Below are 23,719 nucleotides of genomic sequence, written 5' to 3' on the forward strand. Positions count from 1 at the left end.
TGGTGGGCAGACGGTCAACAAAGGTGGGGGAGAAAGACTGGACGCGCTCAATCAATCGGCAATTTTGCACGTGCCGCAAATGGTCCCCTTACGTAAAGATGATGTGCGCGCCACTAACGAGAATAAGGCGCCCCGTTTTACCATTGTTCTCCTCCTTCCTTATTGTTCTCGACTTCACGCGGATTCGAAGACTGGCCAGGTCACTTTATTGAACACAATCGCGAAGAGATACAGAAGACGGGACAATGGCAACATGTGCCAACAATGCTATGCTACAGTAGTCCGGGTGGTATCGAAACACAGGCGCTGGGCCTCAATGTAGGTCGTTACAGATTAAAACAGGTGGTAGGGGGGATTATACGAGACTGTAGGTCGTCAACGAAAGGTCCATGAAAGATAGTAGGTGTCGTGGAAAGACGTGAAGAGTAGTGTGTGGCTCATGCGGTGGGGGTCAACTGGAGGTCCCAGTCGGCGACGGGCGAGCTGTACCCATACCCGTCGTACCCGTCATAACCGTCGCTGACCAGCAGATCGGCGGTGTTGTCCTCGCGCTTGATGGTGGTGAAATCGACGAAGGGCTCGCTCGCGTCGAGAGGGGCTGGCGGGGAGAAGAAGTCGGGCGACTCCTGGCGAAGCTTGATGTTGGCGAACGGCCCCGGAGACTGATCCGACAAGGACGGGTCGGACGAGCTCTCGCGGGAAGAGGCCGGGGACGACGATGATGAAGACGACGCGTACTGGTCCCACGAGCCCGCGGGTGACATCTCGTAGCCGTAAGGCTGCTGAGGCGGCAGGTAGGGCGCGTCGTAGTAGTAGCCGTAGTCGTAGGGCGGGATGGGCTGATACGGCTCGACGTAGGCGACGTAAGGGTCAGGTTGCCCGTAGTAGCCACAATCATCTGAAGCGGAGGTGAGACAAGAGTGCGCATAGCGTGGTATAGACCCGACTCACAGCCCGCCGGCGCACAAGGGACAGCCACGACTTCATCCTCCTCCTCCTCGTGGGCGGACGAAGTAGAAGGCATAGGGACGCGATTGTGCAGCATGTACGCCTCCTCCATGGTTCGGAGCGGAGGCGCCATCGAGTCAATGTCGAACCTCTCCTCCGCGTCGAGAATATGGTGATCCTTCTTGAAATGGTCCACGAACGCTGCACGGCGCTTGAGCTGTTTCGTACAACCCGAGATGCAGCAGGTGTAGGAGCCCGGTTGCAGGTGCCTCTCCCGCATGTGGCGCGAGCGGGATGACGGGTCACCAAACCTATGGTCGCAGATCCTGCAGGCATGAGGCTGCGCTCCCGTGCTGAAAACGAGCTGGTTAATGAGAGGTAGGGTGTGGAACGGACCACAACGTACTGGGTGTTCATGTGGTTGTTGTAAGCGCCCTCGTGCGCAAACTTCATGGCGCAGCCGGGCCAGTCGCAAGACCACTTCCTGGGGAAGATGTGAGTTTCAAATGGAAGGGTCAATGGTGTGTGTCGCGCACTTGATACCGCCGTGGACATGACGCATATGCCTGTCCCGATCTGCCTTTCTCATGAAAGCGCTCCGGCAATCCGGACGTGGGCAGGAGTAGGCCTTCGACTTCTGAGAGGGCATTAGTGCGAAGCTCATAACGAGGGACAAGGACGCACGAGCGAGCGGTTGCGTGTACGAGTAGCACGAATGTGAGTGTTGATGCGAGCAGCAGTCGTGGTTCGAGCAGCAGTCATGGTTCGTCGATTAGGATAGCGGGCGTGAAAGCGTGAGCGTGAGACGGGCAGTCGTGCAACGTTGACCAGCAACGTCGGATTCGAGGCGGGGACTGAGAAGCAGGGGAAATGAAAGGAAGGAACGATGGCTTGTCGAGCCGTCACACGTCCTTATAAGCGCTCGGCCTACAAAGAAACAGGTGGCTTATTGTCATCAATGAAGCAGGTAGGGTTTTCATTCGCCGCTCCGGCTTCCCGGGAAAGGCATAAAGGGAGCTTCACGCACAAGGGTACATTACGCCCGTCCGGACAAAGAACAAAAGAACTGATATCGAGAGCGGCGTTGAATGTTTTGGTTGCCAGAAAAGGAAATAACTTGCCTTGTTCAATTCCATGTGACATCCGAGTCTTTCACCCAGGCCTCCGGTGGCTGATCCGGTTCCTTTTCTTCTATCGGCGAAGCCGGCGGGATGCACTTTGTCTCGACTGCTTTCGGCTAGAAGCAGTGATGGGGACTTACGCGGTGCTGAATGCCGAACGTGGACGGAAGGCAGTACGCAATGGCGACAGCTGATTGCCATTGTCCCATCGATAATTGTCTCTTGGAAGGAAACAAGGCAAGCGAGATTCACACTGCGAAAGAGGAATCAGTGCCCCAGCCCGGCACCATCAATCTTCTTCGTAATTCTTTCGTCCATCCACGGTGCTACGGCGAGGAGATCTTCCCATGTGAAAGAACTGTATTGCTGCCGCCCAGGCGCGCCGACGATATCCAGGTCTTCTAGGTCGCCGTCGTCGACCTCAAATTGTGGGCACTTCAGTTGAGCAAGGATCCTGGACGATAAGCGCTCGTCGTCGAAAATATTGCCACAAAACAGAAGTACGAACATCAGCGGCCCCACCCAGAGCAAACCATCCTCTTCTACGCCACCTGTGGACTGCCATCTTCTGTCCTGTCCACTAGGAGTGAAGAAGGGGTAGTTCGAGAAATTGGTAGTAGGCAATGGATGTGTCATTATGGCGAAATCGGACGGTACGCCTGAATTGGCACAATAAGCACTGCTCTTTCTGGCCACATACACGGACGTACCCCACATCCTTCTTTGCAACGCATGCGCCGTGAACCCGGGGTCGTCGTCGGACATCAGGGTGCTATATTGAGACGAGACAGAATTTCTCTTCATGCTCGGCAATAATAGTGGTTCACTCGAGTCAATTCCGGGAGGATGTAGGAGATCATGAGCGTTGACGTTTACGGTCAGCCCGCTTCGTGGTTTATTGAGGCAACCTAGGACGATGATTCGTACGTCCGCGAGCTCAACAAGAACCTAAGCAGGGGTAAGCAGAAAATACGGGGTCCGAAGAAGGCACGCCTACCCGTACTCGCGTCGCAAGATGCATCAAATTTGATTGAAGCCTGAAAATGTTGAGCGGTTAGACAAGCCAATATGGAAGCGTCTCACTTCATTTCATCGAACGACATGCGAGGGTTAAATGCCCTCGAGGCATGTTCTAACAAGTTCGCTGAACCATTCCTATTCAGTGTTATGAATCTAGGACAACGCATGAGAGGTATGAAGCAGCGTTCATTACTTATGATACGTACTTCGTCCAGTTCTCGTCGACGGTACACGAAGACGTTGAGCGGTGGTAGACTCGGAATAGCATCCTGAAGTTGACCACATTGAGTCGTACTTTCCAACCATGAACATGGTAGGCGTACTTCATGAAAGCATGCCTCCACGACGTCTCCTTCTTCCACTTCGTCCAGCTTGGCAGAAATCGTCGTCGAAAACACTCTTCCCAGTCCTCCGCGCTAAGCTTGGGCAGGTTCGCCTCGAAGAGCAGGAACGAGGGCGACGCAAGGCTGAGGATCTCAATCCAGTTCTGCCGAGGTACGAATTGTCGCACAGAAAGATTCCTCAGGTCATCTTCGTATCCCGAGGAACGCAAAGCACGTAAGATGGGTCGCCGCCAGGGGTTAAGTTGGCGATCGGACGCTATGGATAGGCATCTCGAGGAGAGTTGAGACATGACGACGAGGGAGGGGAGGTCGAGTTCGCCCATGATGTCGGCTATGAGTTCGACGGGGAGGGCCTCCATGGTAGATGCAGGCAGAAATGATGAGTACAGTGTGAGAGCGCGCTGACAGTGCGAGGCGACGCGGACAAGTCAAGATCGCGGCGATGATGCACACTTTCTCACGCCACATGCTACCCAGAACAGAACAACGTCCAGGAGACGTTGCTGGCGCACAAGGCGAGCCTCCCAATCCAGTTGACCCCGATATCAGCCGATCCTCATAAAGCGCCATGGATGACTACCAAGATTAGATATCCCACTGTCTACCACATTACAGCTTCGCCTTGACCTGTTGAGGATCTTCCTCACCCTCCCACCAAACCACCGTGACCGTGATATCGTCGCGATACCTACGCGAATGCGGAGCAGGAATGCTCAGAATATGCCTCAACTTGTCCTCGTCCGCGCCGCCGAAAGCGTTGCGAATCAGGTGAGTGCTGACATTGTCGTCGGTGAACGCCCAGGTGCCCTCCGACGTGCGACGAGTTTTGACCTTGCCTTCGACCGTGGGGCTCGAGATTGTCGTCGGGATGCGCTGCTCGAGGTCGGCTTTTGGAATTGCGCCCTTGAGGCCGGCGAAGTGGCCAGCTACGAGGCTGACGACTTCTTCTGAGCTGATCATTGGGTTCAGACGGGAACAGGTAGAAGGATGTGCAGGATATCCTACCTCAGCTGATCCCAAAGACCGTCAGTAGCCATCACGATGAACTTCATCTCCTTCCCGGTTTGCGGGTCCGCAGGTAGCGCAAGCTTGCGATGGGTAATGGCAGGTCGGGCAATCACGTACGGCGGGGTCTCGAGGAGGTTCATCATGTGAGGCCGAGTGCCGACGGGGGCGATGGTGTCGGAGAGGCTGGCGAGAGTCAGTCATGAGGGAAACAGGGATCAAAGTGCGACGCGTACATATGCTGCACTTGTCTAGGCCACTTGTACTTCGCGTCGCCAAATGCTCGAGAGGGCTCCAAGCCACCGAATATACGACCGTTTCGGACGAGGTTATCAGCCTCTTCCGCAGGGTGTTCTGACTTGATTCTGAGGACCATCCTTCGTATTAGAGTTGGGTTTGCGATATGACGGGGGGAACTGACCTTGCGACCTCATCAGGATTCCTCCCAGTCTGGTCCTGTGTCAAGACGTCGACACCCCAAGAGTCCGCCTTCTTAACGCCAGCGACAGCACGGCTGTCACCAACGCAGGCAACGTACAAATCCCTCTTATCCGTATCAAGTAACGTCAAGAGAGCGCAGCTGCCTAGATGAAGTGTAAATATATTGTGTACGTAGTACATGGACTTCCACTGTACCCGACACGGCTGTCTTCAGCGCCAGCAGGGCTACCTGGTCTTCACGAAGGTCAGGAATCAGGTCCTTGTCGCGAGAGGAGGAATCCATGGCAGAAGCGAGGTATTGGACGGGCATCTTCAGGATCTCATCGTCGAGCCGAGTAAACGCGTTCTGAATGGCCTTTGAGATGCTCAAGGGGTCGGTTTCGAGTTTTGGCTTTGACCAGATCAGCGATGCGACACGCTTCCCCAGGCCTGCTGATTCCTCGGGCTGTGTCAGGGACGCCAGCTCGCGCGCGACGGTGGGTATGAGGACGTGCGAGAGGAGCTTCGAGGTGTTGCTGCCGCCATGGCCGTCCATGACAGCGTAGAAGACGTAGTCGCCAAGCTCGCCAGCGCTCTTCTGCACGATCTGCGCCGCATTCGCGTCCTCGATGGGATCATTGCTCGGGAGGAAAGAGGTGGTTGACTTCCAGACTACACCCGGACGGTGCCAAGTCTTTGAGGTCTCGTGCTCGTGCAGCCGCGCATTGATCTGCGCCATAGATTGGAGGGGGAGGACCATCTTCTGGCGCTCGGGTTTCCCGTCGGCGCCAGTGACTCTCACCACGATCTCGAATGTGTCGTTCCGGCCGTAGTGCTTGTACGCATAGTACGACGGCACGCCAACCGCAGCCGCTGCCAAGGCCGGCTTCCAGGCGCGCGAGAGCATAAGCGGGGGACTGCATAGGGCACACTCAGCACTTGTCCAGCGTACGATGCCTGCCACGCACCGGAGGTCGCGAAGTCACCTGGCGATAACGGGACAAGGAGCGGTTCTGTGCAGCGACGCAGAGGTGTGCTGGAGTGTCTTGCGCGTCGTCCTGGTGAGCATTCAGAGATACGGAGATAGAAACCGACACTCACATATTCAGGTGCTCGTCCCCGTCTGTCAGCTGGTCGTCCAATGTCCAAATCGCCCGGCAAGAGCGGCGGACGCGTACCGGCGGAGAGCCACGTGCTCCAACCGAGAAGTATGGTACGCGGCCCGTGATTGGTCCGCGGGTTTGTTGATGTCAGCCACGTGGCTCCGTTCCGTTGATGAGTCGAAGTCTCGGAGCCTACAACTGCTTTCACCCATCTCCCGTCATCTACTGTTAGCCCGCGCCACACTCCGTGTTCGCCTCGCCCCCTCAGCCAGTGCTGTATATATTACCGCGATCCCCCTTGACCCCTCTTGCTCTCTCCCCATCGCGACACCCCGCAAAGCCCCAACTTGCCACAGGAGCAGCATCGCTTTCATGAGCCCAACCCTTCAGCGGACTAGGACCATGAGCTCCCTCTTTGAGGAAGACACCCCTTCTGACGTGCGCGCCTCGTCGTCTGCTCTAGCCGTGAGTAATCAGCCAGCATTATCCAGCGTTCGCCAAAATTGACAGACAATCCAGGGCCCATCATCATTACAGCGGACACACAGCAATTTCTTCCTACAAATATCCGCCGCGCTACCCAACACCCTACCTACTCCCTCACGCGCAGGACAGCTTGCCGTCGGCGAGCTCAGGCAACTCGGCGTCAAAGTGCGCGATTTCGCCTTTGCCACCGGTATCCCACCAATCGTCCCAAACGATCCGCGTCTACCGGCGAGCCACCCAGTACTCCGCAAGCAGTTTCAGCCAGACCCGGAAAAGCTGAAGCGCTCATGTGCAGAGGCGAAGAACGAGCCTAGCAGCAAGCCCCAGTCGAAGAGATCTCGTCTCCAAAGGGAGGACACGGAGCCGGCTATCGATGAAATCTCATCGCAGTCGCAAGGTAATTTTCAGCGCGAGGTGACTCCGCCGCAAACCTATGGTGCTTTTGGTGGCTCGACCTTACCTGCACGAGCGCCTTCAAGGTCTCCGTCGCCATGGGTGCCTACCCCCAGAGCATCTCCTTCGCCGCCACCGACTTCACGTTCTGGCAATCACCCAACAGACGCGCAAAGCGCATCTCTGGCGGCAATATCTCAGCCTATGGATTCGCAAGCCTTGAGCGAGCAATCCCAAATGTACTTCGAGTTTGCAGGCGTGCCACCGTTTGCCGACGACGCCTGCCCGTCTACACGTTCATCTCCGGGCGCTGCGAACGGAAGCAATAACTTCGCGGAGCCGAGCAGACAACGTGATGACTCAGACTTTGTGGCCGGTTCGAACATGGACGATGACTCGATGGACGTGGACGTGGTTCCCAGCGACACCGCCCCGCCTGAAATGAGCTCGTCTTACCCCCCTCCTACTGCCGCCCCTCTCGGGCCCGCTACGCGGCGCTCGCGCCCAGCGAAGCAGCTGTCCCCTAGACGCTACAATCTCCGCCGCCGCCCCATATCCTCGTCTCCCCCGCTAAAGGCGAGGAAAGGGACGCAGGCGCGTACGGCATCGCCTGGCTCTAGTCCGCTACGTGTCGTACGCGACGCTCGGAATGGGGGCCAGCGCGGGGTGCGCAGGCAGGACGGCTGAAGCGCTCCAGTCGACGCGCCACCCCAGAACGTCAGCGGGTGTGCGGGTCTGGGTATCGCCCAGCGAGGACGTCGAAGTGAAGCGGGCATTGACGGCGCGTAACCGTCAGTGGATGAAGGTGCTCCCAACAGGTAGAAGCAGCAGTGATTGCACGGACACGTAAAGTCGTATTTATTGGATGTACACGGTATGTATCCTTCCTATCGCGCGTTGTTGTATGGCTATCCGGTGCTTCCCCGTGTTGTATGTTGTCATCCGCCGTCAGCCTAGGCGGTCTGTAGTACATGCTATTTTCGTTCTGCTCCCTGCAATGTACACGCTAAATCCAGTTATAATGGGATATGAACAAGTGAGTTGGATGATTGTGATGATGCAATGCAACAGCGACTGAACAAGATGAGAAGATCTTGGGGTACACACCAATAAATGTAATATGGTGCATGGGAAGGGTCGAGGGGTTCAGTTTCCTTTTCCTTCGATAGTGAAGTAGGACTACCCGATGTACGGGGACGTGAAGAACCGACGATCACTGAACAGTGTCATCCGCCGTCGGCCAGTTGGGGACCTACGTACGTGCAAGGCTGAAGTAGGATGATCTGTATAGCTCTGTCAAGCTAATCATCAGAAGGCATTCATCTCGAAGGGCTTACGGTAGTCCGCTCCGGATTCTATACGGGCATTCTTCGTCTCCGCTTCCCTCGCGTTAGCACTTATCTCGACTAGGGTAGTGCTTGTCTGAGAGCCAGTTTCGAGAGCCTGAAGTCCCAGACTGAAGTCGGACGCGATACTCTCGCGAAGGAAGTTCAACCAATTGATTACCAAACGGGGTCATGCGAAAGCTGCCCAGCCGGCAATCAGCGCGGCCTCGCCACCATCGCCCGGCGTGGGTCCCGCGACGCGCCATGCCATCCGCTGACCACTGCGCCAGGCCATCCATTGTGCGCCAGAAGCACACCATCCCCACGCTGCTCCCATGACCCCCCTCGAACATGCGCACGCTTGCAGAGATGGTGAGCCCGTTCACGCATAGTGCAACGGCAGGACGTACGCTGAGCCACCGGGATCGGCTCTGCACACCAACCGAGTCACGTTTGGAAAGCCAAAGGCCAGGAACGTTGAGCGGGATCCCGATGCTCACGAATGCGCTACGGCCTACGGGGACCCGGTCCGATTTCCAATTGGCTAAATGCAGAAGGGGCCTGGCTCAAGGATCTCTCGCCCTTGCCTTCTCCCTCCATCCCAGCTCCAGCCTACAAGGCTCCGAGGCTCTGCGCTACTCTTGAAGCACCAGGGAGAGATCCCCCCGTTCATCTCTTCTTCCGTGCACGCGCAATGTCTGAGTCACAGTTCACCGTCTCGCTCCTCCCCATCGCTCTCTCCCTCGTCCGCATACCCCGCTCGCGTCTCCCCCAGCTCTCGCACCCGGTCCTACGCCAGATCCTCCACCCTAACCCCACATTCCTCAACATCACATGCAATGAGATCGAGCTCTCCCTCTTCGCGGAGGGGAACATGCTCAAGGACTTCGAGCCGCTTGCGCGCCACGACCGCCAGCGGCGCCAACGCTCGGGCTCAGGCTCTGGATCGAGTCGCAAGCGCGCTCTCCAGCCACAGGACCTTGTGGAAATATCCATCGACCGATGGAACGTCCTGCAGATCGACTCGCACAGTGACCAGCTGGGTGAGTTCCGTCCGCTGTACCCCCCTGAATGATCGACGCTCATGCAAAACTTGTCAGACAACTCCGGTGCGCGCGTCAATGAGCTCTCTGCCCCCATTGCTGCGGCGGGCATCTCCATCCTATACCAGTCGTCGTACATGAGCGACTTCATCATCGTGAGTCGCATACCGCTGCGGTCCCCGCATTTCGTCTGACTGTGCGCTAGGTGAAAGAGTCACGACTGGCAGAGGTCATGAACCTCTTCAGTGTCGCTGGCTTTGATCTCTACTCTACCTGCCCGCCCGAGTCACCTATGCTATCCCCCATCACATCACCCTCTCTGGACGACACCCACGCCGCCGACAAGCATAGTACCGGTGCCGTCCTTACACGCACGAGAAGTAACGTCGACGGTGCCTCTACCGCGCCATCACGATCGTCCAGCATGGACAACGACCACGAAAGTTCTCGCAAATCACACTCACCTGTCAACGGCGACGTGAAGGTGCTCGGAGAAGATCTCACCTGCATCGGCCTTGTCGACTCCGAGGTCGAGAGCTGGGCCCTCAAAATCATCAAACTGGTTGCGTTCCCGGATCTCATCCAGTTGCCCTCCCAAGATGCCGCTGCGACACCCCACCCGCAGGACCGTCCGCTCACACCGTCGACGCCGCTATTCGAGGATGCAGAGCCATTCTTCTCTAGCAGCCACAGCGCTCCATCCGATGATTCAAGCTCTTCGTCAGACGAAGATGGGTACTTCTCCCACTCACCAGGGGGCGAGCACTCGTCATCCTCCTCCTCCGCCACATCAGCCTCCGCGTCACGGTCTTCCACGGATTTGACTTCCACGCGGGAGCCCTCTCACTTGACCCCGGCGTCAAAACATGTGGTGTCTTCCCTCACGCCCTTAACGAGCCTCAACGCCGATACCCCTCGGGCGACGCCGTTCCCATCCTCTTCCAAGCGCTCAACCGTATCATTCTTCTCGTTCACGCGCTCACCGGAAGGATCATCCCTCACCGCCGGGAGCGACCTCCTCGCCGCCCTCTTCCCACCCGCAGAGCGGCACATGGTGCTCTGCGGCGGCGAACTCGACGCGGCCGACGCGCGCGCAGCGGGCCAGCCCGTCCTCGACGATGACGCAGACGACAGCGCCTGCCTAAAATGCCTCCAGATCGATCTCCGTCGATTCGGCCTAGGTTAGTGATTCCGATTCCCTCGATTCGGTATGATGGCTTCTTGGCTGCCGCCACCATCGCTTCTGCGCGGCAGTCTCCCTGCTTTCTCCTCGCACCTGCTCTTCGGGGATCGATGCTGACCGGGGAATGCAGACAAACACGGCATCATCAATCGCTACTCGCGCATCCTGGAGGAGCACGGCATCAATCATATGTATTCGTCGACCAGCCACACGGCTAACCTTCTGGTGAGTCGGGACGGATCTTGCGTTGCGGGGTCCTGTGTCTGACGCCCGTCGCAGGTTAGCAAACGACACGCGAACCGGGCGGCGGCGGTTTTGCGCGGGTGCTAAGACAGGTGGTGGCGCCTCCACCTATTGGATCTTTTGTTCTACGTTCGCATCGCCGTACGCCACAGCACCCATACGAGGTGCTCTTCAAAAAAAAACCCATACCACGCACTATGCTTGATCTCCTCACGCACCACGCTTGATTTCCTCAGATTCCGATCCTTGCAATACCTGATCAAGTCGTGGTTTTGCATCGAGCCACACCCTCGTCACCACCAATTGCACCTTCGTTCCAGCCTCTGCGCAGCTTCATTGCTAAATTATGTTGTGAGCTGCGGACACGCATCCATTGTACATACGGTGCACTACCCTCTGTTGTTGTAACGCCAGATACTCTCGAGGATTTATGTTGTATTTGTAACCTTCTTATACACCCCGTCTCCGCATCCCTGTAGGCTGCCCCTTCGCCTTTCGGTAGAGCGTGATTTTGCAGGAATATCATTCCCAATTTTTCACGCTGCGATTGGCCTGCAAACTCGAAAGGTCTATTCCACCTCAGCTCTTTCATGTCGTGACCTTCAACCTCAGACCCGTTCTCGCAGCAGAAAATAATGACCAAGGATTGATTATGTCGCGGAGCACCATATCTACATACGCTCCGTGGAGCCTCGTAGCGTATCGGTGAGTAGGCTGAAGCTGTAAGGTAATGAGTGTGGTAGGCTATAGTACATATGGCAAAGCGATCCGAAATCGTGTGAGGTGGAGGGGGAGAGAACTTGTGGGCAGAAAGAGATAGTGTACAAAGCAATGCGACGTGAGCGAGAGATGCAGGGACGCAGGTGTGAGATATGCAGAATCCATGCCTGACGTCGAGCCATGAGATCGAGAGCGCATGCACAGGTATGAATGAGCGACGAGCAGTGGGATGTGTGTGGGTGTGGCGTTATGGGACGTGGGAGAAGGGCGTGGCGTAAAGGGGGGAGGTGGGTGCAGTAGGGGGTAGATCTAGCTCTGTCCCCTGTTGCGCTCGAGCGACTTGCACCACTCCTCTATGGAGGGTAGCTCGTCGTCATCCTCGTCGACGCTGAATATGTTACATGCCGGGCGCACATCGGGCTCGGGCTCTGGGGTCATGGGTGGCGTGCTCTCGTCGCAGCTCGATTCGTCCGTCGTCGGGGACGAGGCGTACTGGGCGCAGTCGTCATCTTCGATCGGCCAGTAGCCCGCCTCCTCCGGAGTCGGCTCGGCGACAGCTTCGGCCACAGGCGCATTGCAGCAACACTCGGCCGCAAGCTGGGCGCAGCCCTGGCACTGGGCGCATTGGAGCTGATACTGCCATTGCGCCTCCATCTGCGCCTGCAGCCACTCCGGGCCCCACCAGACCTGCATGTTGTGGTAGTAGACCATGAGGAATCGCCCGTCCTGAGGGAACGTAGGCAGGTTCATCGCGGCCACCCACGGGTCGTCGTTCGGCTCCGGCGTGATGATGATGTGTGGCACCGTCAACGGGTGGTCAGACTCCAGGATGAGGGTGCCCGGCGGATGTTGGGATGCGTCAAGGAGGGGCTAAGATGAGTGATTAGCGCCTTCATAGAGCGATAGAGGTAAATGAAGACCCACCAGAGCCTGATCCGACCATACGAAGGGCGGCTCAAGGTGGCTAAACACATCAGGAGATTCATATCGGCCGTAGAGAAGGCCGGCAAGCTGGCTAGCAGCGCGCGCCACCAGCTGGAAGTTGCGTCGCTGCAGCGCGGCAACGACTGAGCAGAAGATCAATCGCTCGACGGACGTCTTCTGAGTCTGTAATGAAGATTAAGAAGTTGACTTGAGTATTATGTAGGAAGATGCGTACCCAGATAGCGAATGCGGCGTGACTGAACACGCGAGCGGGACCAGGCTCCTCGTGAGCTGCTGGCTCGTCCCCCTCGTGCCGGATATCAGTGTCGGTGTTTAGGGGACAGGTATCGTGTAAGGGTCGAGGTGGGACGCCAAGATGACCGAGGTCTTGTGGGGGAACGCTGTTATACGACGGTATGACATGCTGTTCCCAGCTTTGCGGCGTGGGGCAGATAGCGATGTGTGGCGTCTTCCAAGGCGTGGTGGAATCGAGGACGAGCTGGTGACTCTCTATGTAGGGTCTCAGCGCATCCTATATTTGTGGTCAGCCCGCCGCATAGTCGCAATAGGGTACGCCACGCACATCGTCCGCCTGCCTGTCGAAAGGAGGCTCGCTGACATATGACTCCGCCGAGGACTCCGACGACGAGGGGGAGGAGAGGTCTGGGTATACTGAGGCGGTATAGGAAGCGGGGAAGATCGGGGTCGGCAGTCTCTTGCCGCCGACAAGTTCGGGCGAGGCACTTTCGTCCTCGTTGGGCTCGCACTCGTTGAGCGCGGTGAGTTGGTATTCAGGACCGCTGACGTCCTGAGGCGTAAAGCGGGTGGCGCAGGGGAAGTAGGCAGTCGCAGGCGGCGCTTCTAGCATCGCATTCACTGCTGAGTCGACCTGGCAACGTCCCCGGCGTCAGCAATGCTCCCTAGCTCGCCACTAAATCACCTACGCCATCGTCGGCAAGCTTAGAGTAGTGCTGGGCGTCGACCTCGTCGACTGGGTGATGGCAGTCTTCAAGAAGAGTAATCGATTGAAGGGCGCGCACTGTGACCCGCGGGCACGTGTTGGTGACAAGCGCGCAATCGCGCTCCGTGATGTCATCAGCATGCCCGCGGCGCGCGCCTTCAGGGCCGCAAACGCCTGGCGAGCGAGCTCGACGAGCAGGCGCCAGGGAGGCCATGGAGTTGAGAACGCGAAGCATATCGCGATGAAAGCTCTGTATAGGTTCCGTTATAGGGTAGAATGCAGAGAAAGGGGGAGAAGGTCTAGGCCGGGAAGAGCGAGCGACTGTAGTATGCGTAGAGGTTTCGAGAATGCAACGGGCCAGCCTATTGCAGGGTATGAGGCACCAGACGGTTTGTGGCGGGCGGGCTCTAGTAGAGGCAGTACAGAAAGAGAGGCGGGCGCAGGAAGGTATGCGTGGGTAGGTCACACTGGTTATATAGTACCCGGGTCGCCAGAAAATCTTTGTTTCCGACGGTCTGCCCGAGACATCCTTTATGTTCAAGCGCGCCTTTGTACCCGCTAGCCGCCGACCACGAGGCACGCTCTTCAACTATGCAGGCTGTCCGACCGTACGGCCTCGCTCCATCCGTGCCGACAACAAAGGACACCAAATGGCGATACATTCATCACCGCCACGAAGACGACGGTCCGAGGTACAACAATAAGGCCAACTACCCACTCTTCATGGTCTCGGCGCCGCTCAGGTGAGCGTACGCGTAGTCTGCGCCCGACATCTGTGGGCATAAACTCAGCTACTCGCGAATCCTTTACGGCTGCCACACACCACGCACCTTCTGCACAAGGTCCACCAAGAAACTCGGCAGCAGCTGCGAGAACGGGATGAACTTGACATAGAACGGCAGCAAAATCTCCTGCGAGTTCTGGTCGTCGATGGCTTGGACGATGCGCTTGACCACCGCGACGGGCTCGATGGAGGGTGCGAAGAAGGAGAAGAGCGGGTAGGTGGGCAGGCGGACGTCGCGGAACATCTTCGTCCAGACGTGGCCGGGGCAGACGACGGTGGTGCGGATGGCGGGGCAGTTGTACCTGAAGTTCAAGGGGTCAGCTGGGGGGAGGTAGGCAAAGAGGGATGAGGTTACCTCTTGTCAAGCTCGTAACGCAGCGACTTGTTGAGAGACAGCACCGCCGCCTTGGAGGCGTTGTAGTCGGCTACAAACACAAAATTTGGCATTCAGAAGTACGCTGTGGCAGAGAAGTGCATACCCATTTGAGCGGTGCCAACGAAGCCCAGCGCAGACGACATGGTAATCTGCACACAAATTGGTCATTTTGCCAAAGCGAAAGGATGGAAAGCACTTGCAATATGGCCGGCCTTCTGTTCAATCATCCCCGGAAGGAAAGCCTTCAGAGTCCAGAAGTGGGACAAGGTGTTGACGGCGAATGTCCTGCGTTGGGTAAGCGACGGAATCGACGAGACGAAGCATCGCCATACGAACCTCTCGATCTCGGCGGGCGACAAATCAAGAATAAGCTTCGTCTGCACGATACCTGCGTTATTAACGATGATCGTAGGTTGGCCGATCTGTAGGACTCAGTCAATGATCCAGTTACAGAAACTTGACGCGTCCTCGCTGACCTCTTCGATGACCGTCTTGGCAACGGCCTCTACTTCCTCCCATTTGGACACGTCGCACTTGTAGTATGCGATGTTATCTATACTGTGTGAACGGACTGCTCACTCAGATAGCGAGGGCAACCCTTACAATGGTCACTCTGTATAGGCGCGATGTCTAGGACAACTACTGCGACGTTGCGTACTGCCAGCGTGTTCGCCAGGAGTTCGCCGATGCCAGAAGCGCCTACCAGGTGTCATCAATCGGCCATAAAATGTTACGAAACCGGCGCGAACCTCCGGTGATGAGCACGACCTGCTCGCTCCAGTCCAGAGGAGGCGGAGCAAACAGGAAGCTGCCTTGGTTGCGGTGTAGCGTAGACCACCATTTGACGAACCCTATATATGTGAGTATGGCCCGCGTTGCAAGTTTGAATCGTCAACATACAGCCAAAGCACACGAGGAGGAACCAATACGTCGAGTAGCGGATGAGAGGATCATCGAGGGGAACTCCCTGGAAGAAGAAGAAAACAGGGACAAGGAACAGGAAGAAGGGACCTAAAGGTCATTCAATCAATTGCAAGCTTCATAAATGTCCATGTACTCGCAACTTACCGAACGCAGTATGCGTGAGGACCTTGACAACCATGTCAATGTCAAGCTTGTCAAACACGAGGGACGGCTCTGCCGCGCGGCTGCTGGACGCCATTGTGAAGGAAGAACGGACGCGAGGAGGCGAAAAGAACGAAGGAAAGAATTAGGGAACCTGCCAGAGGTCGTAGAGTCGGTCAGTTGCACCTCGAGGTCAAGAGGTGGGATCAGGCTGATCGGATCGCCGGTGGAAGTCGGCACGGAGGAACTTCACACGCTACGGCTTGTTCTCACTCTTATGGCAGTCCCTTTGTTTTCAAGAGCGCGAGGAGACTGATGCTGGATATTGTCCTCTATCATGGACAGAATAAGCGCTGCTATGAAGATGTCCTCCTCGACGAACTGGTAGAAATGACGAAGACTTCCCGAAGGGCATTTGGCGCGGCTCGAAGCGTGTTTGCCATGGACTGCCACTCTCGCTGTCAGGATATACTTCAGAAGCCCTGCAAAATAGCCGCGGCATGTCATTGACGCAAAGAAGTATTTTTGATGTACCTTGTTTGGTCACTGGATTCCTTCGTCGCTGGGCCCGACGCCTGTCCTTGTCTCTCACCGTCACCTCAAGCGCGCCTCAGCCTCATTCAAGCACCTAAAATGGGAAGTACAGTCGACGACAGCAACATCTCTGACCCGGCGACACGTCTCGACGCGTCGGAGGTGCGTCTGCGCCGATTTTTCATTGCAGAAAGGCCACTTACGCGCTTGTACAGGTGAACGGCCATGATGATCGTCACGTTGACGCAAAGGTGAGCCCAGATATGTAGAATGGCAATACATAGTTCTGACAAACCTAGCTCTCAATCCCGGTCCTCGGCAAGGTCGATAGCTTCACCCAGGTAAGTGCCTTGAGGCACGATCTTCGTGATTTCTGAGCATTGCTAGGTCGCGTTGGCGGGCATCCCGGAGTCCGTCTCCGCCGACAGAGTCGCAAGCCCTACCCCACCGGATACCTCTTCTACTGACGAAATGGACGCCCAAGGCGGTGCCGATGCCCCGCTCGCTCTTGCATGTGAGGATCCGGACCCTGCCGGGGCTAGTAGCGACCACACGGTACGCATATATGCAGTTCTGGCGGGCATGCAATTGACTGGATCATCTCAGACAGGCGATTCTGCGCCATTCCCTGCAGGCGAGACCGTGGGGTCGTCGGCGGACCCAATCGTCGAACAACGCTCGCCGTTACCGATTATCACAACATTCGGTGTAGCGACGAATGTTCGCGTCCCGCTACGATGCTTCTGCGTTCACTCACGGACGCCCATAGATCGCGTTCGAATACCCGGAGATCGCTAAAGACGTCCTCGCGCTTACCATTGGTAGCGATGCTGAAGCCCTTTTGGGGCACAAAATCAAGCCCAGGTTTTCGGCTGACCGTCAAGCATCACCCGAAGCCCAACCTACAGCAGAAGTGGTACAGACTGTGCAGCCTACTTCTTCGCAACCTCAACCGCTCTCGAGCGCCACAACTCAGCATGATGCGTCCAAAGCTTCTCGTACGTCTCGCGCCAATCCTCAACAAGACGGACCGTCCGCTGTGTCCTCGTTACCCTCGCCTAGGCTCTTCGCACTGCAGGATCACGGTCCGTCGTCTCCACATCAACACGGTGCTGCAGCCCAGCACCAGATCCCGCAGGCGCAAGGCATCGACTCCGACTGGCGGTCGCGTACTCGACATCAGCATCAAACCATGTCACAGCGTCGTCGTGCTCCGCCTGCCTCGCAAAATGCTCAGAACACTAGCCGCAACCATAGTCAACCACGTCAGAACACATATTTCGCGTCATCCTCGTCTCCAGGTTCGACTGTCGGCGTTGGTGCCTCTCATCCTGGTGCTTCTCTGCCGCCATCGCCCTGCATACCTTCGTCTGATTCCGAGGTCTGGCGCGCGATGCTCGACGAGTGCAGAGCTCGCAACGCCGCCGGCATAGCCGATGAAGTCGATAGCACACTACCTCCATCGTCAGGGCCCCCAAAAGTGGAACCCATGCAGCGGCGACGCCCCTCTGTGCCATTGCCTCAGCCGAGCTCGCCAGGCGACGAAGCCTCGAAGTGGAATGTCTACACCGACTACCGCCTCCCGCAGTCTAGCGCCGGGTCATCTCCTACCAACTGCACCCCACCACCTGTCCAGTCGCCCGCCGACGTCTGGTCTCCGCTCCAAGCCAACACTCGCCGCACTCCTCCGCGCGAGCAGAGAGTGATCGACAGTCCGCAATACTACCCCAGCGACGTCGACGACATCCGTCTCGCGTACGATGTTAATCCTGAATACCAGTATGCGCCGTCTGAGAACGCTTTCTACGACAATCAGGCATACGTCCACCAGTTGCAGCCTGCTCAGACGCCCCAATATCATCGGCAGGTTTCGCATCAGCATCAACAGTACGCGTATGCCCCGCGTGGCGGACCTGCTCGTCTCAGTGAAGAACTCCTCGAGTCTGTGTCTTCCATGCGCGTCCGCACTCCATCTCAAAAGGATGTTGCTGCTCTTGCTTACGCCCACGCTGCGAAAGTGCTCCGCGCGCAAGGGCTCTACTCCACTGCTTCCCCCGATGGCTCTCATCCCTCTGCTCCGCGCACTGCGCCGCCTCAGCAGGCATTTCAGGCTCATCCCGGCGGACCAGGCAACATGCACAGCACTGCCAACTATCGCCCGCTACCGCGTCAGCCTCAGCCAAGCGTGAGCGACCAGTACTACTCGCAGCGGCCCATCGATCTCGCCAATGGACCGCCTATCGACCTCACCCACGGTCCACCTTTCAGCTCGAATGTTAGTCTCGGCGATGCGTACGGTGGTCCTCCGCATCCTCCTCTGCCCGACCGCCGCAGTGCAGACCTCCATCACAGAGGACCGCAGCAGATAACGCAGGAGGAGGTGAAGGCAATCCTAACGAGGCGTCTGATGGAGGTCGCGGAGGACGGTGGCTACGTGCAGTATGCTGGAGCGCCTCAGCAAGGTTATCGATCCGACGACCATGGTAGCATACAACAGAGATGGTGATGTTCTCTTCTCGTTCGGGTCTTCCGTGAATAGCCCCCCTTTGCTGTTTGCACCGATGCTGACGGAAGGCGCAGGTCAAGCTCAGCGTTCCTTGCGAGAGTGCGCGCAGACGTATCTGCATTAACATGATAGTAAGCGTTCCCACTGCGGGAGATCGCCAATAAATAGATCACAACGAGTGTATGTACGATAGCCATGGTCCAATTTCCCTTGAGTTCCAGTTTTTAGTTGAAACCAGCGCCTTGCCTGATAGCATCGAGCAAGATATCCTCGTAGTCACCGCCAGCTTCCCAGATCGCGAAGCCGCGGAGACCCTTGGTTTGAATGAACTCGCCCTTGGCCTGGAAGGTCTCCTCCGAGTCGTAGCTGATCAAGACCTCCGTGGTAGTGTTGTAGACGTAAGCTGCGGAAATGGTCAGACGCTGGATGCATGGCGCGCGGGTCAAGTGCGCTTACCAGTCTTGCTGCAGTCGTCGAAGAGGTAAGGAACGTCATCCTCAGGCTGGCCATCACAGCCAAGGTAGCCCTGGTCGACGAGGCCCCAGAAGTTGATAACGCCACCCTGGTTGGTCTTGTTGCCGCAAGTGTCGACGCCCGGTTCGTCGTCCCACGAGTCGCCCTTGGGGAAGCCGGTAGCGTTGAAGGGCGGGTAGAGCGCGAGTTCGGTGCCGTTGAACGCAGAGGTCTTGTTCACGGCGAAGGAGTGGCCGTAGGCGGGGACGCCGAGGACGATCTTGTCGAGGGGCATGCCGGCGTCGTTCCAGGCGGTAACCGCGGAGACGGCGGAGCCCTGCTGGTTCTCGGGTGCGGCGCAAGAGTCGTTCAGCGGGGCGTTGGGGCCGACAGACGCACTCCAGGTCCCCCAGAGGTCGTAGCTAAGAATCTAAAGTTAGTTGACCGGTCTTGTATAGCAGTGAACTACACGAACTTCATGATGGCAATGTAGTCAAAGACCTCAGCGAAAGCGGTCACATTCGTCGAGGGTGAGCCCGTCTCGTCCATGAAAGGGTTGACGGCCGTGGCCGCGGAGAGCTGAAGGGTGGCACCAAACTCATCTGCCTTGAGCTCCTGCAGGAACGCGAGGAAGTTCGCGGTGTCGTTCGCGCTGATGACATTGCAGCCCAGGCCCTGGTTGTTGGGGTACTCCCAGTCGAAGTCAATGGCCGGAAGCTCGTACTGCTTGGCGAACTGGGGGAGGGGTTTCAGAACTCCGTGAAGATAGAATGGACGGAAGGATTCTCGGCCACGCACATCGACGACCGTCTTCACGTATGCTGTCCGGTTCTCCGGGGTGGCAACTGCGGAGGAGAAGAAGCGCGAGCCTGCCCAGCCGCCGATGCTGACCGCGGGGGTGACGTTCTGTATGGAATGAGTATGGAGTGGGCAGTGCAGATAGGTACGCGACGTACGTTTTGCTTCGCCCGGGCGACGAACTCGGGCAGGAGGGTCGCGTTTGAGTTGCCCAGGTCGAGGGAGCCGTCGGGCGCGGTCTCGGCGAACGAGTACGTGAGCTTGGTGTACTTGTCCCAAGACACGTCGTCCAGCGTGAAGGCCGGGGTGGTGTTGGTGTGCCAGCCGGCGAACCTGAGGGGAGGGTTAAGCGCCCGTGCACCGTGTCCTATCGATGTACGCGCTCACCATGCTGTCGCGACCTTCGAGCTCCCGGTGTCATTACCCTGGCCCTGCGCGAGGGCAAGGGACGCGGAAAGGAGGGTGGGGAGGACGAGGGAGCCTTTGGAGATCATGGGGGGCGGGAGGGGGAAGGGGGAAAGGATGCTGGCCGGCGCGACTTCGCGACAGGGCTTTTATAGGCATGGCGTCTCAGGCTCATCGAGCGCAAATAGGACGCGCCCGCTTCCGTGTGATGGTGATGGACAAGCTGTGTAACATGACGCGCCCCGAGCCGCCCACGCAACGGCGTTTTCCCGCTGATCTTCAGCCCGTGCTTGCGGAGTTGCGCGCCGATCCTGCAATCTTGCTGGCCTGGCCTATGCTCTGCAAACGATACCCTCGGTATCGCAAGCGCTCGCTACATAGCAGTCGATAACTTAGGTGCATGGGAAAGCCTATTCTAAGATGGGTACAATGCGGGAACAGCATGGGACTGGCAACTTCGATGCTAACTCAGTGTGAGAGTCCGGTCGGGGAAGGCGGACGAAACAATGGGCACGAGAGCCAAGAGATCTACATCGCGGGAGCACGGGAAGATCGCTGAATACCCCAGGTGTCGAAGTTACCCTTTGGAAACTCTCCGGTGCTTGTTAGCCCCAAAACGACCTGCAGAGGTATCTGCCTTCGGTCCGTGGGCGACAATCGTCCAACCGGATGAGCCCGACGATGTCAGTGGATAGTGGAGGCATACCCGGAAGCTGACAAGCGAGGAACCTTCATATTGTCAAGGCCGCCTTGCAAGCAGCAAGTCCTGGAGAGCGTTACGCGCTTGCGATGCAAGTTTCATCGCAGGGTCTTCAGGAACGTGACTGTATGATTGAATCTCGAGCACGGCGTCGTACTCTCGACGTCTTGTTGGATCGAACGGTTTTTGTAGGTCCGAGATGCTGGCAGCGACACCTGGTCCAACAACTCGCGTTACGCATGCAAGGAGATACCGTCTTGATGATGAGCACGATGAATGCCATGACGCGCTAGCAGTTAGCGGCCAGTGCATTGAGTCCATCTAAGTCCGGACGGAAGTGCACGGACGATTAGTGTGTCATGGTCATACTTAGGGAGAGCATCCGACAGAAGACTGCGAGGTCCACATTCAGTGGGTTGCATGCAAGATTCAGGTGTGACGCCCTGACGATACGAAGGGGGGACTCAAAGCGACGAGCTATTGATGCGATCATAAGCTACGGCTCTTCGAAGACAATGGTATATGCTTACCGCGAGATCTGAGAATATGGGTATCATTTGTTCAACCGGGGTGCGAGTTCGGAGGCGAACAGCGCTAACGCCGCTAGAGATTGAGAGGATAGACAAGAGGTCGATGCTGCTGATGAGGCGCGCAAGCCCACGCCTACCCGACCTGCCTCCATTCAAGATGGACCGCGGACGCATAGAATTCGTTTCGAGATCAAGCAAAGCAGACGAGAACGTAGTTCGACCGCCTGGTCCAAGTGTTGATTACGCGCGAGTGGCGTGGATATAATACAGTGCTTTACTGCTGTTGTGCTAGGAAGCCTTTTGCAGATTTCATGCGCGAACGGGACGAATGCCATAGTCGCGCTTGAAGCTATCGAAAGTCTGCTCTTTCGTCTTGTATTGCTCCGCAAGGGTCTTGATCGCTGACACGATCTGTTCAATAGGTCAGATGGGTGAGCGAGAACAGGAGACGAGAGCGCACGTTGTCGTGATTCAGCTTCAATGCAGGAACGACATCCTTCACTGTCCGTTCGACAAGGACGCCTCCGATCAAGCGAAAGCACTTGCGGTCAGGCTCTTCAGCCAGCGTGTCGGTGAGGCTGTTCAGCACGAGACTGCGACTGGTCAGTAATTCGGTGGATGAGGAGGGAGGACAAAACGCACGCATGCTCGTCTGCTTCTGTTTCCAGCTCGCCTATCTTTTGTGCGATAGACTGCAACTCATTTTGCATTCGAGTGTAGTTTTGCTGGATCTCTGGCTGGTTCGCTATGATCAGCTTACCAGGAGGGAAGCAGTTGGCGAGCCTTACCCTGATCACTCAAAGGTGGCACCTTCGACTTCGCCTTCGTGTCTTTCGTCGACGCCATCGATGCAGGAGGCAAGAATTACAATTGTTACTTTTCCTGCTAACTCCCGTTTTGGGGAGTTAACCCGGCGGTTAACCCCTCACCAAAACACGCCCGCTGATTGGCGGACCGGATCAGGCCGGCAAACTGTTCGCGCGTCAGCGGGCCCGACCGTGACCATACTCCTTCATCGCCGTCCACAACGACGAGCACCATGTCTCTCGCCCGCAGGACGGCTCTCGCGGGTGTTGCGTCTGCGTTCCGCGCGCAGGCGGCCCAGCGCTCGCCCGCTGCTTCCACTCTCGTTGCTCGTAGACTTCTGTCGACCTCGACGGCCTGCTCGCACTCGCACCACTCGCATTCTCACCAGGCCAAGCCTGCGACCCGCGGCTATGCGACCGCTGGCGCGAAGGATGTGGACCCGTACGCTGGTGGTCCGAGCGCGCTGAACAAGGCCGTGCATATGTTCTTCATCTCCGAGATTATGCGGGGTGCGTGAAGGAGTTCGTCCATACTCGAGCAAATGTTGACGAGAATGGTCGCTTTACAGGCATGTGGATTGTATTGGAGCAGTTCTTCCGCCCACCATACACCATCATGTATCCGTTCGAGAAGGGGCCTCTGTCCCCGCGCTTCCGCGGTGAGCACGCCCTGCGCAGATACCCAAGCGGCGAGGAGCGCTGCATTGGTAAGCATGTTCAATATTGCAATGGAACAGCGGACCTTAACGTGCCTCAGCTTGCAAGTTGTGCGAGGCCATCTGCCCTGCGCAGGCCATCACGATCGAGAGCGAGGCGCGCGCGGATGGGTCAAGGAAGACCACCAAATACGGTACGTGGCTACAGGGAGGTCATGGAATGCATACTTACTTCCCTTGCAGACATTGACATGATCAAGTGCATCTACTGTGGCTTCTGCCAGGAGGCTTGCCCCGTCGACGCCATTGTTGAGAGTACGTCCATTGTTCGGTCCTGCAAATCACCCTGCTTACAATTATAACACTTGACAGCTCAGAACCAAGAGTTTGCTACCGAAACTCGCGAGGAGTTGCTGTACAACAAGGAGAAGCTTCTTTCCAACGGCGACAGAATGGAAGCGGAGATCGCCGCCAACCTGCATTGTGCGTACACCGGCGTCCTTCTGCTCGCAACACTGTTTCTGACCTTCCCTCCCACAGCGGAGCATGTGTACCGATGAGGGTGTTGATAGATACGGCCTGCGATGCCCTGTCGTCGGTATATCTTCGTTCGTCTGGAATAAATGTCATACCATCATCATGGATGCTTGCGTCCTTCTGCCCTTCGCCCTCCCACCATGAGCCATGTCGAAGAAGTAGCGGGCTGGACGTCGCCGACGGCTTAACGAGTACACCAATCATGACAGACCCATGCTATCTACCAATTGTTCGACGGAAGGGGATAAGCCCTCGATGTGCTCGTGAGTTGGTTCGCCTTTGCCCACGAACCAGCGAGTGGTACCTTAATCTTCCGTCTTCTGTCCACGT

The 23,719-nt window shown here is 57.1% G+C and overlaps 10 protein-coding genes across 10 annotated transcripts; 3 read left to right on the forward strand and 7 right to left on the reverse strand.

The window, feature by feature from the left end:
• Positions 1–187: 187 nt before the first annotated feature.
• On the reverse strand, positions 188–2,071 carry SCHCODRAFT_02623281 (uncharacterized protein). The gene is made up of 5 exons (XM_003038079.2): positions 1,633–2,071; positions 1,485–1,585; positions 1,355–1,432; positions 952–1,301; positions 188–898 (listed from the first exon to the last, which is right to left on the reverse strand). The coding sequence occupies exons 1-5, from the start codon at positions 1,708–1,710 to the stop codon at positions 438–440; spliced, it is 1,068 nt and encodes a 355-aa protein (XP_003038125.1). The 5' UTR covers positions 1,711–2,071; the 3' UTR covers positions 188–437.
• Positions 2,072–2,076: 5 nt separating this feature from the next.
• SCHCODRAFT_02539870 (uncharacterized protein) lies at positions 2,077–3,834 on the reverse strand. Its single transcript, XM_050343606.1, has 6 exons — positions 3,413–3,834; positions 3,296–3,358; positions 3,153–3,242; positions 3,067–3,106; positions 2,780–3,017; positions 2,077–2,728 (listed from the first exon to the last, which is right to left on the reverse strand). Exons 1-6 carry the CDS (start codon positions 3,790–3,792, stop codon positions 2,337–2,339), a joined length of 1,203 nt encoding a protein of 400 aa, XP_050200632.1. The 5' UTR covers positions 3,793–3,834; the 3' UTR covers positions 2,077–2,336.
• Positions 3,835–3,966: 132 nt separating this feature from the next.
• On the reverse strand, positions 3,967–5,903 carry SCHCODRAFT_02623289 (protein serine/threonine phosphatase 2C). Its single transcript, XM_050345167.1, has 6 exons — positions 5,827–5,903; positions 5,075–5,775; positions 4,860–5,022; positions 4,675–4,803; positions 4,439–4,624; positions 3,967–4,385 (listed from the first exon to the last, which is right to left on the reverse strand). Exons 2-6 carry the CDS (start codon positions 5,763–5,765, stop codon positions 4,043–4,045), a joined length of 1,512 nt encoding a protein of 503 aa, XP_050200633.1. The 5' UTR covers positions 5,766–5,775; positions 5,827–5,903; the 3' UTR covers positions 3,967–4,042.
• A 259-nt stretch (positions 5,904–6,162) lies between these two features.
• Positions 6,163–11,177, forward strand: SCHCODRAFT_01177712 (uncharacterized protein). The gene is made up of 10 exons (XM_003036722.2): positions 6,163–6,426; positions 6,481–7,506; positions 7,538–7,631; positions 7,857–7,876; positions 8,018–8,096; positions 8,771–9,208; positions 9,266–9,363; positions 9,414–10,389; positions 10,522–10,616; positions 10,671–11,177. Exons 1-10 carry the CDS (start codon positions 6,334–6,336, stop codon positions 10,719–10,721), a joined length of 2,970 nt encoding a protein of 989 aa, XP_003036768.1. The 5' UTR covers positions 6,163–6,333; the 3' UTR covers positions 10,722–11,177.
• A 486-nt stretch (positions 11,178–11,663) lies between these two features.
• SCHCODRAFT_02500636 (uncharacterized protein) lies at positions 11,664–13,474 on the reverse strand (the record flags this gene model as incomplete). Its single annotated transcript, XM_003038082.2, has 5 exons — positions 11,664–12,224; positions 12,279–12,461; positions 12,514–12,810; positions 12,862–13,167; positions 13,223–13,474. 5 exons carry the CDS (start codon positions 13,472–13,474, stop codon positions 11,664–11,666), a joined length of 1,599 nt encoding a protein of 532 aa, XP_003038128.1.
• Positions 13,466–15,664, reverse strand: SCHCODRAFT_02623301 (NAD(P)-binding protein). The gene is made up of 11 exons (XM_003038083.2): positions 15,468–15,664; positions 15,300–15,410; positions 15,149–15,250; positions 15,003–15,098; positions 14,876–14,952; positions 14,736–14,821; positions 14,600–14,684; positions 14,503–14,548; positions 14,379–14,448; positions 14,070–14,325; positions 13,466–14,012 (listed from the first exon to the last, which is right to left on the reverse strand). Exons 1-11 carry the CDS (start codon positions 15,559–15,561, stop codon positions 13,950–13,952), a joined length of 1,086 nt encoding a protein of 361 aa, XP_003038129.1. The 5' UTR covers positions 15,562–15,664; the 3' UTR covers positions 13,466–13,949.
• Positions 15,665–16,097: 433 nt separating this feature from the next.
• On the forward strand, positions 16,098–18,952 carry SCHCODRAFT_01335998 (uncharacterized protein; the record flags this gene model as incomplete). Its single annotated transcript, XM_003036723.3, has 6 exons — positions 16,098–16,160; positions 16,214–16,249; positions 16,298–16,339; positions 16,386–16,553; positions 16,605–16,718; positions 16,768–18,952. The coding sequence occupies 6 exons, from the start codon at positions 16,098–16,100 to the stop codon at positions 18,502–18,504; spliced, it is 2,160 nt and encodes a 719-aa protein (XP_003036769.1). The 3' UTR covers positions 18,505–18,952.
• Positions 18,456–20,426, reverse strand: SCHCODRAFT_02623305 (glycoside hydrolase family 18 protein). Its single transcript, XM_003038084.2, has 6 exons — positions 20,143–20,426; positions 19,914–20,088; positions 19,756–19,863; positions 19,433–19,692; positions 18,961–19,379; positions 18,456–18,907 (listed from the first exon to the last, which is right to left on the reverse strand). Exons 1-6 carry the CDS (start codon positions 20,247–20,249, stop codon positions 18,729–18,731), a joined length of 1,248 nt encoding a protein of 415 aa, XP_003038130.1. The 5' UTR covers positions 20,250–20,426; the 3' UTR covers positions 18,456–18,728.
• A 1,154-nt stretch (positions 20,427–21,580) lies between these two features.
• SCHCODRAFT_02623309 (Prefoldin beta-like protein) lies at positions 21,581–22,252 on the reverse strand. Its single transcript, XM_050345168.1, has 4 exons — positions 22,179–22,252; positions 22,033–22,123; positions 21,851–21,983; positions 21,581–21,801 (listed from the first exon to the last, which is right to left on the reverse strand). The coding sequence occupies exons 1-4, from the start codon at positions 22,234–22,236 to the stop codon at positions 21,700–21,702; spliced, it is 384 nt and encodes a 127-aa protein (XP_050200634.1). The 5' UTR covers positions 22,237–22,252; the 3' UTR covers positions 21,581–21,699.
• Positions 22,253–22,292: 40 nt separating this feature from the next.
• Positions 22,293–23,674, forward strand: SCHCODRAFT_02623312 (NADH-quinone oxidoreductase). Its single transcript, XM_003036724.2, has 6 exons — positions 22,293–22,706; positions 22,766–22,903; positions 22,954–23,046; positions 23,096–23,167; positions 23,225–23,335; positions 23,393–23,674. The coding sequence occupies exons 1-6, from the start codon at positions 22,430–22,432 to the stop codon at positions 23,410–23,412; spliced, it is 711 nt and encodes a 236-aa protein (XP_003036770.1). The 5' UTR covers positions 22,293–22,429; the 3' UTR covers positions 23,413–23,674.
• Positions 23,675–23,719: the final 45 nt, after the last annotated feature.

Source organism: Schizophyllum commune, assembly GCF_000143185.2.
Source record: "Schizophyllum commune H4-8 unplaced genomic scaffold SCHCOscaffold_5, whole genome shotgun sequence".
NCBI lineage: Eukaryota > Fungi > Basidiomycota > Agaricomycetes > Agaricales > Schizophyllaceae > Schizophyllum > Schizophyllum commune.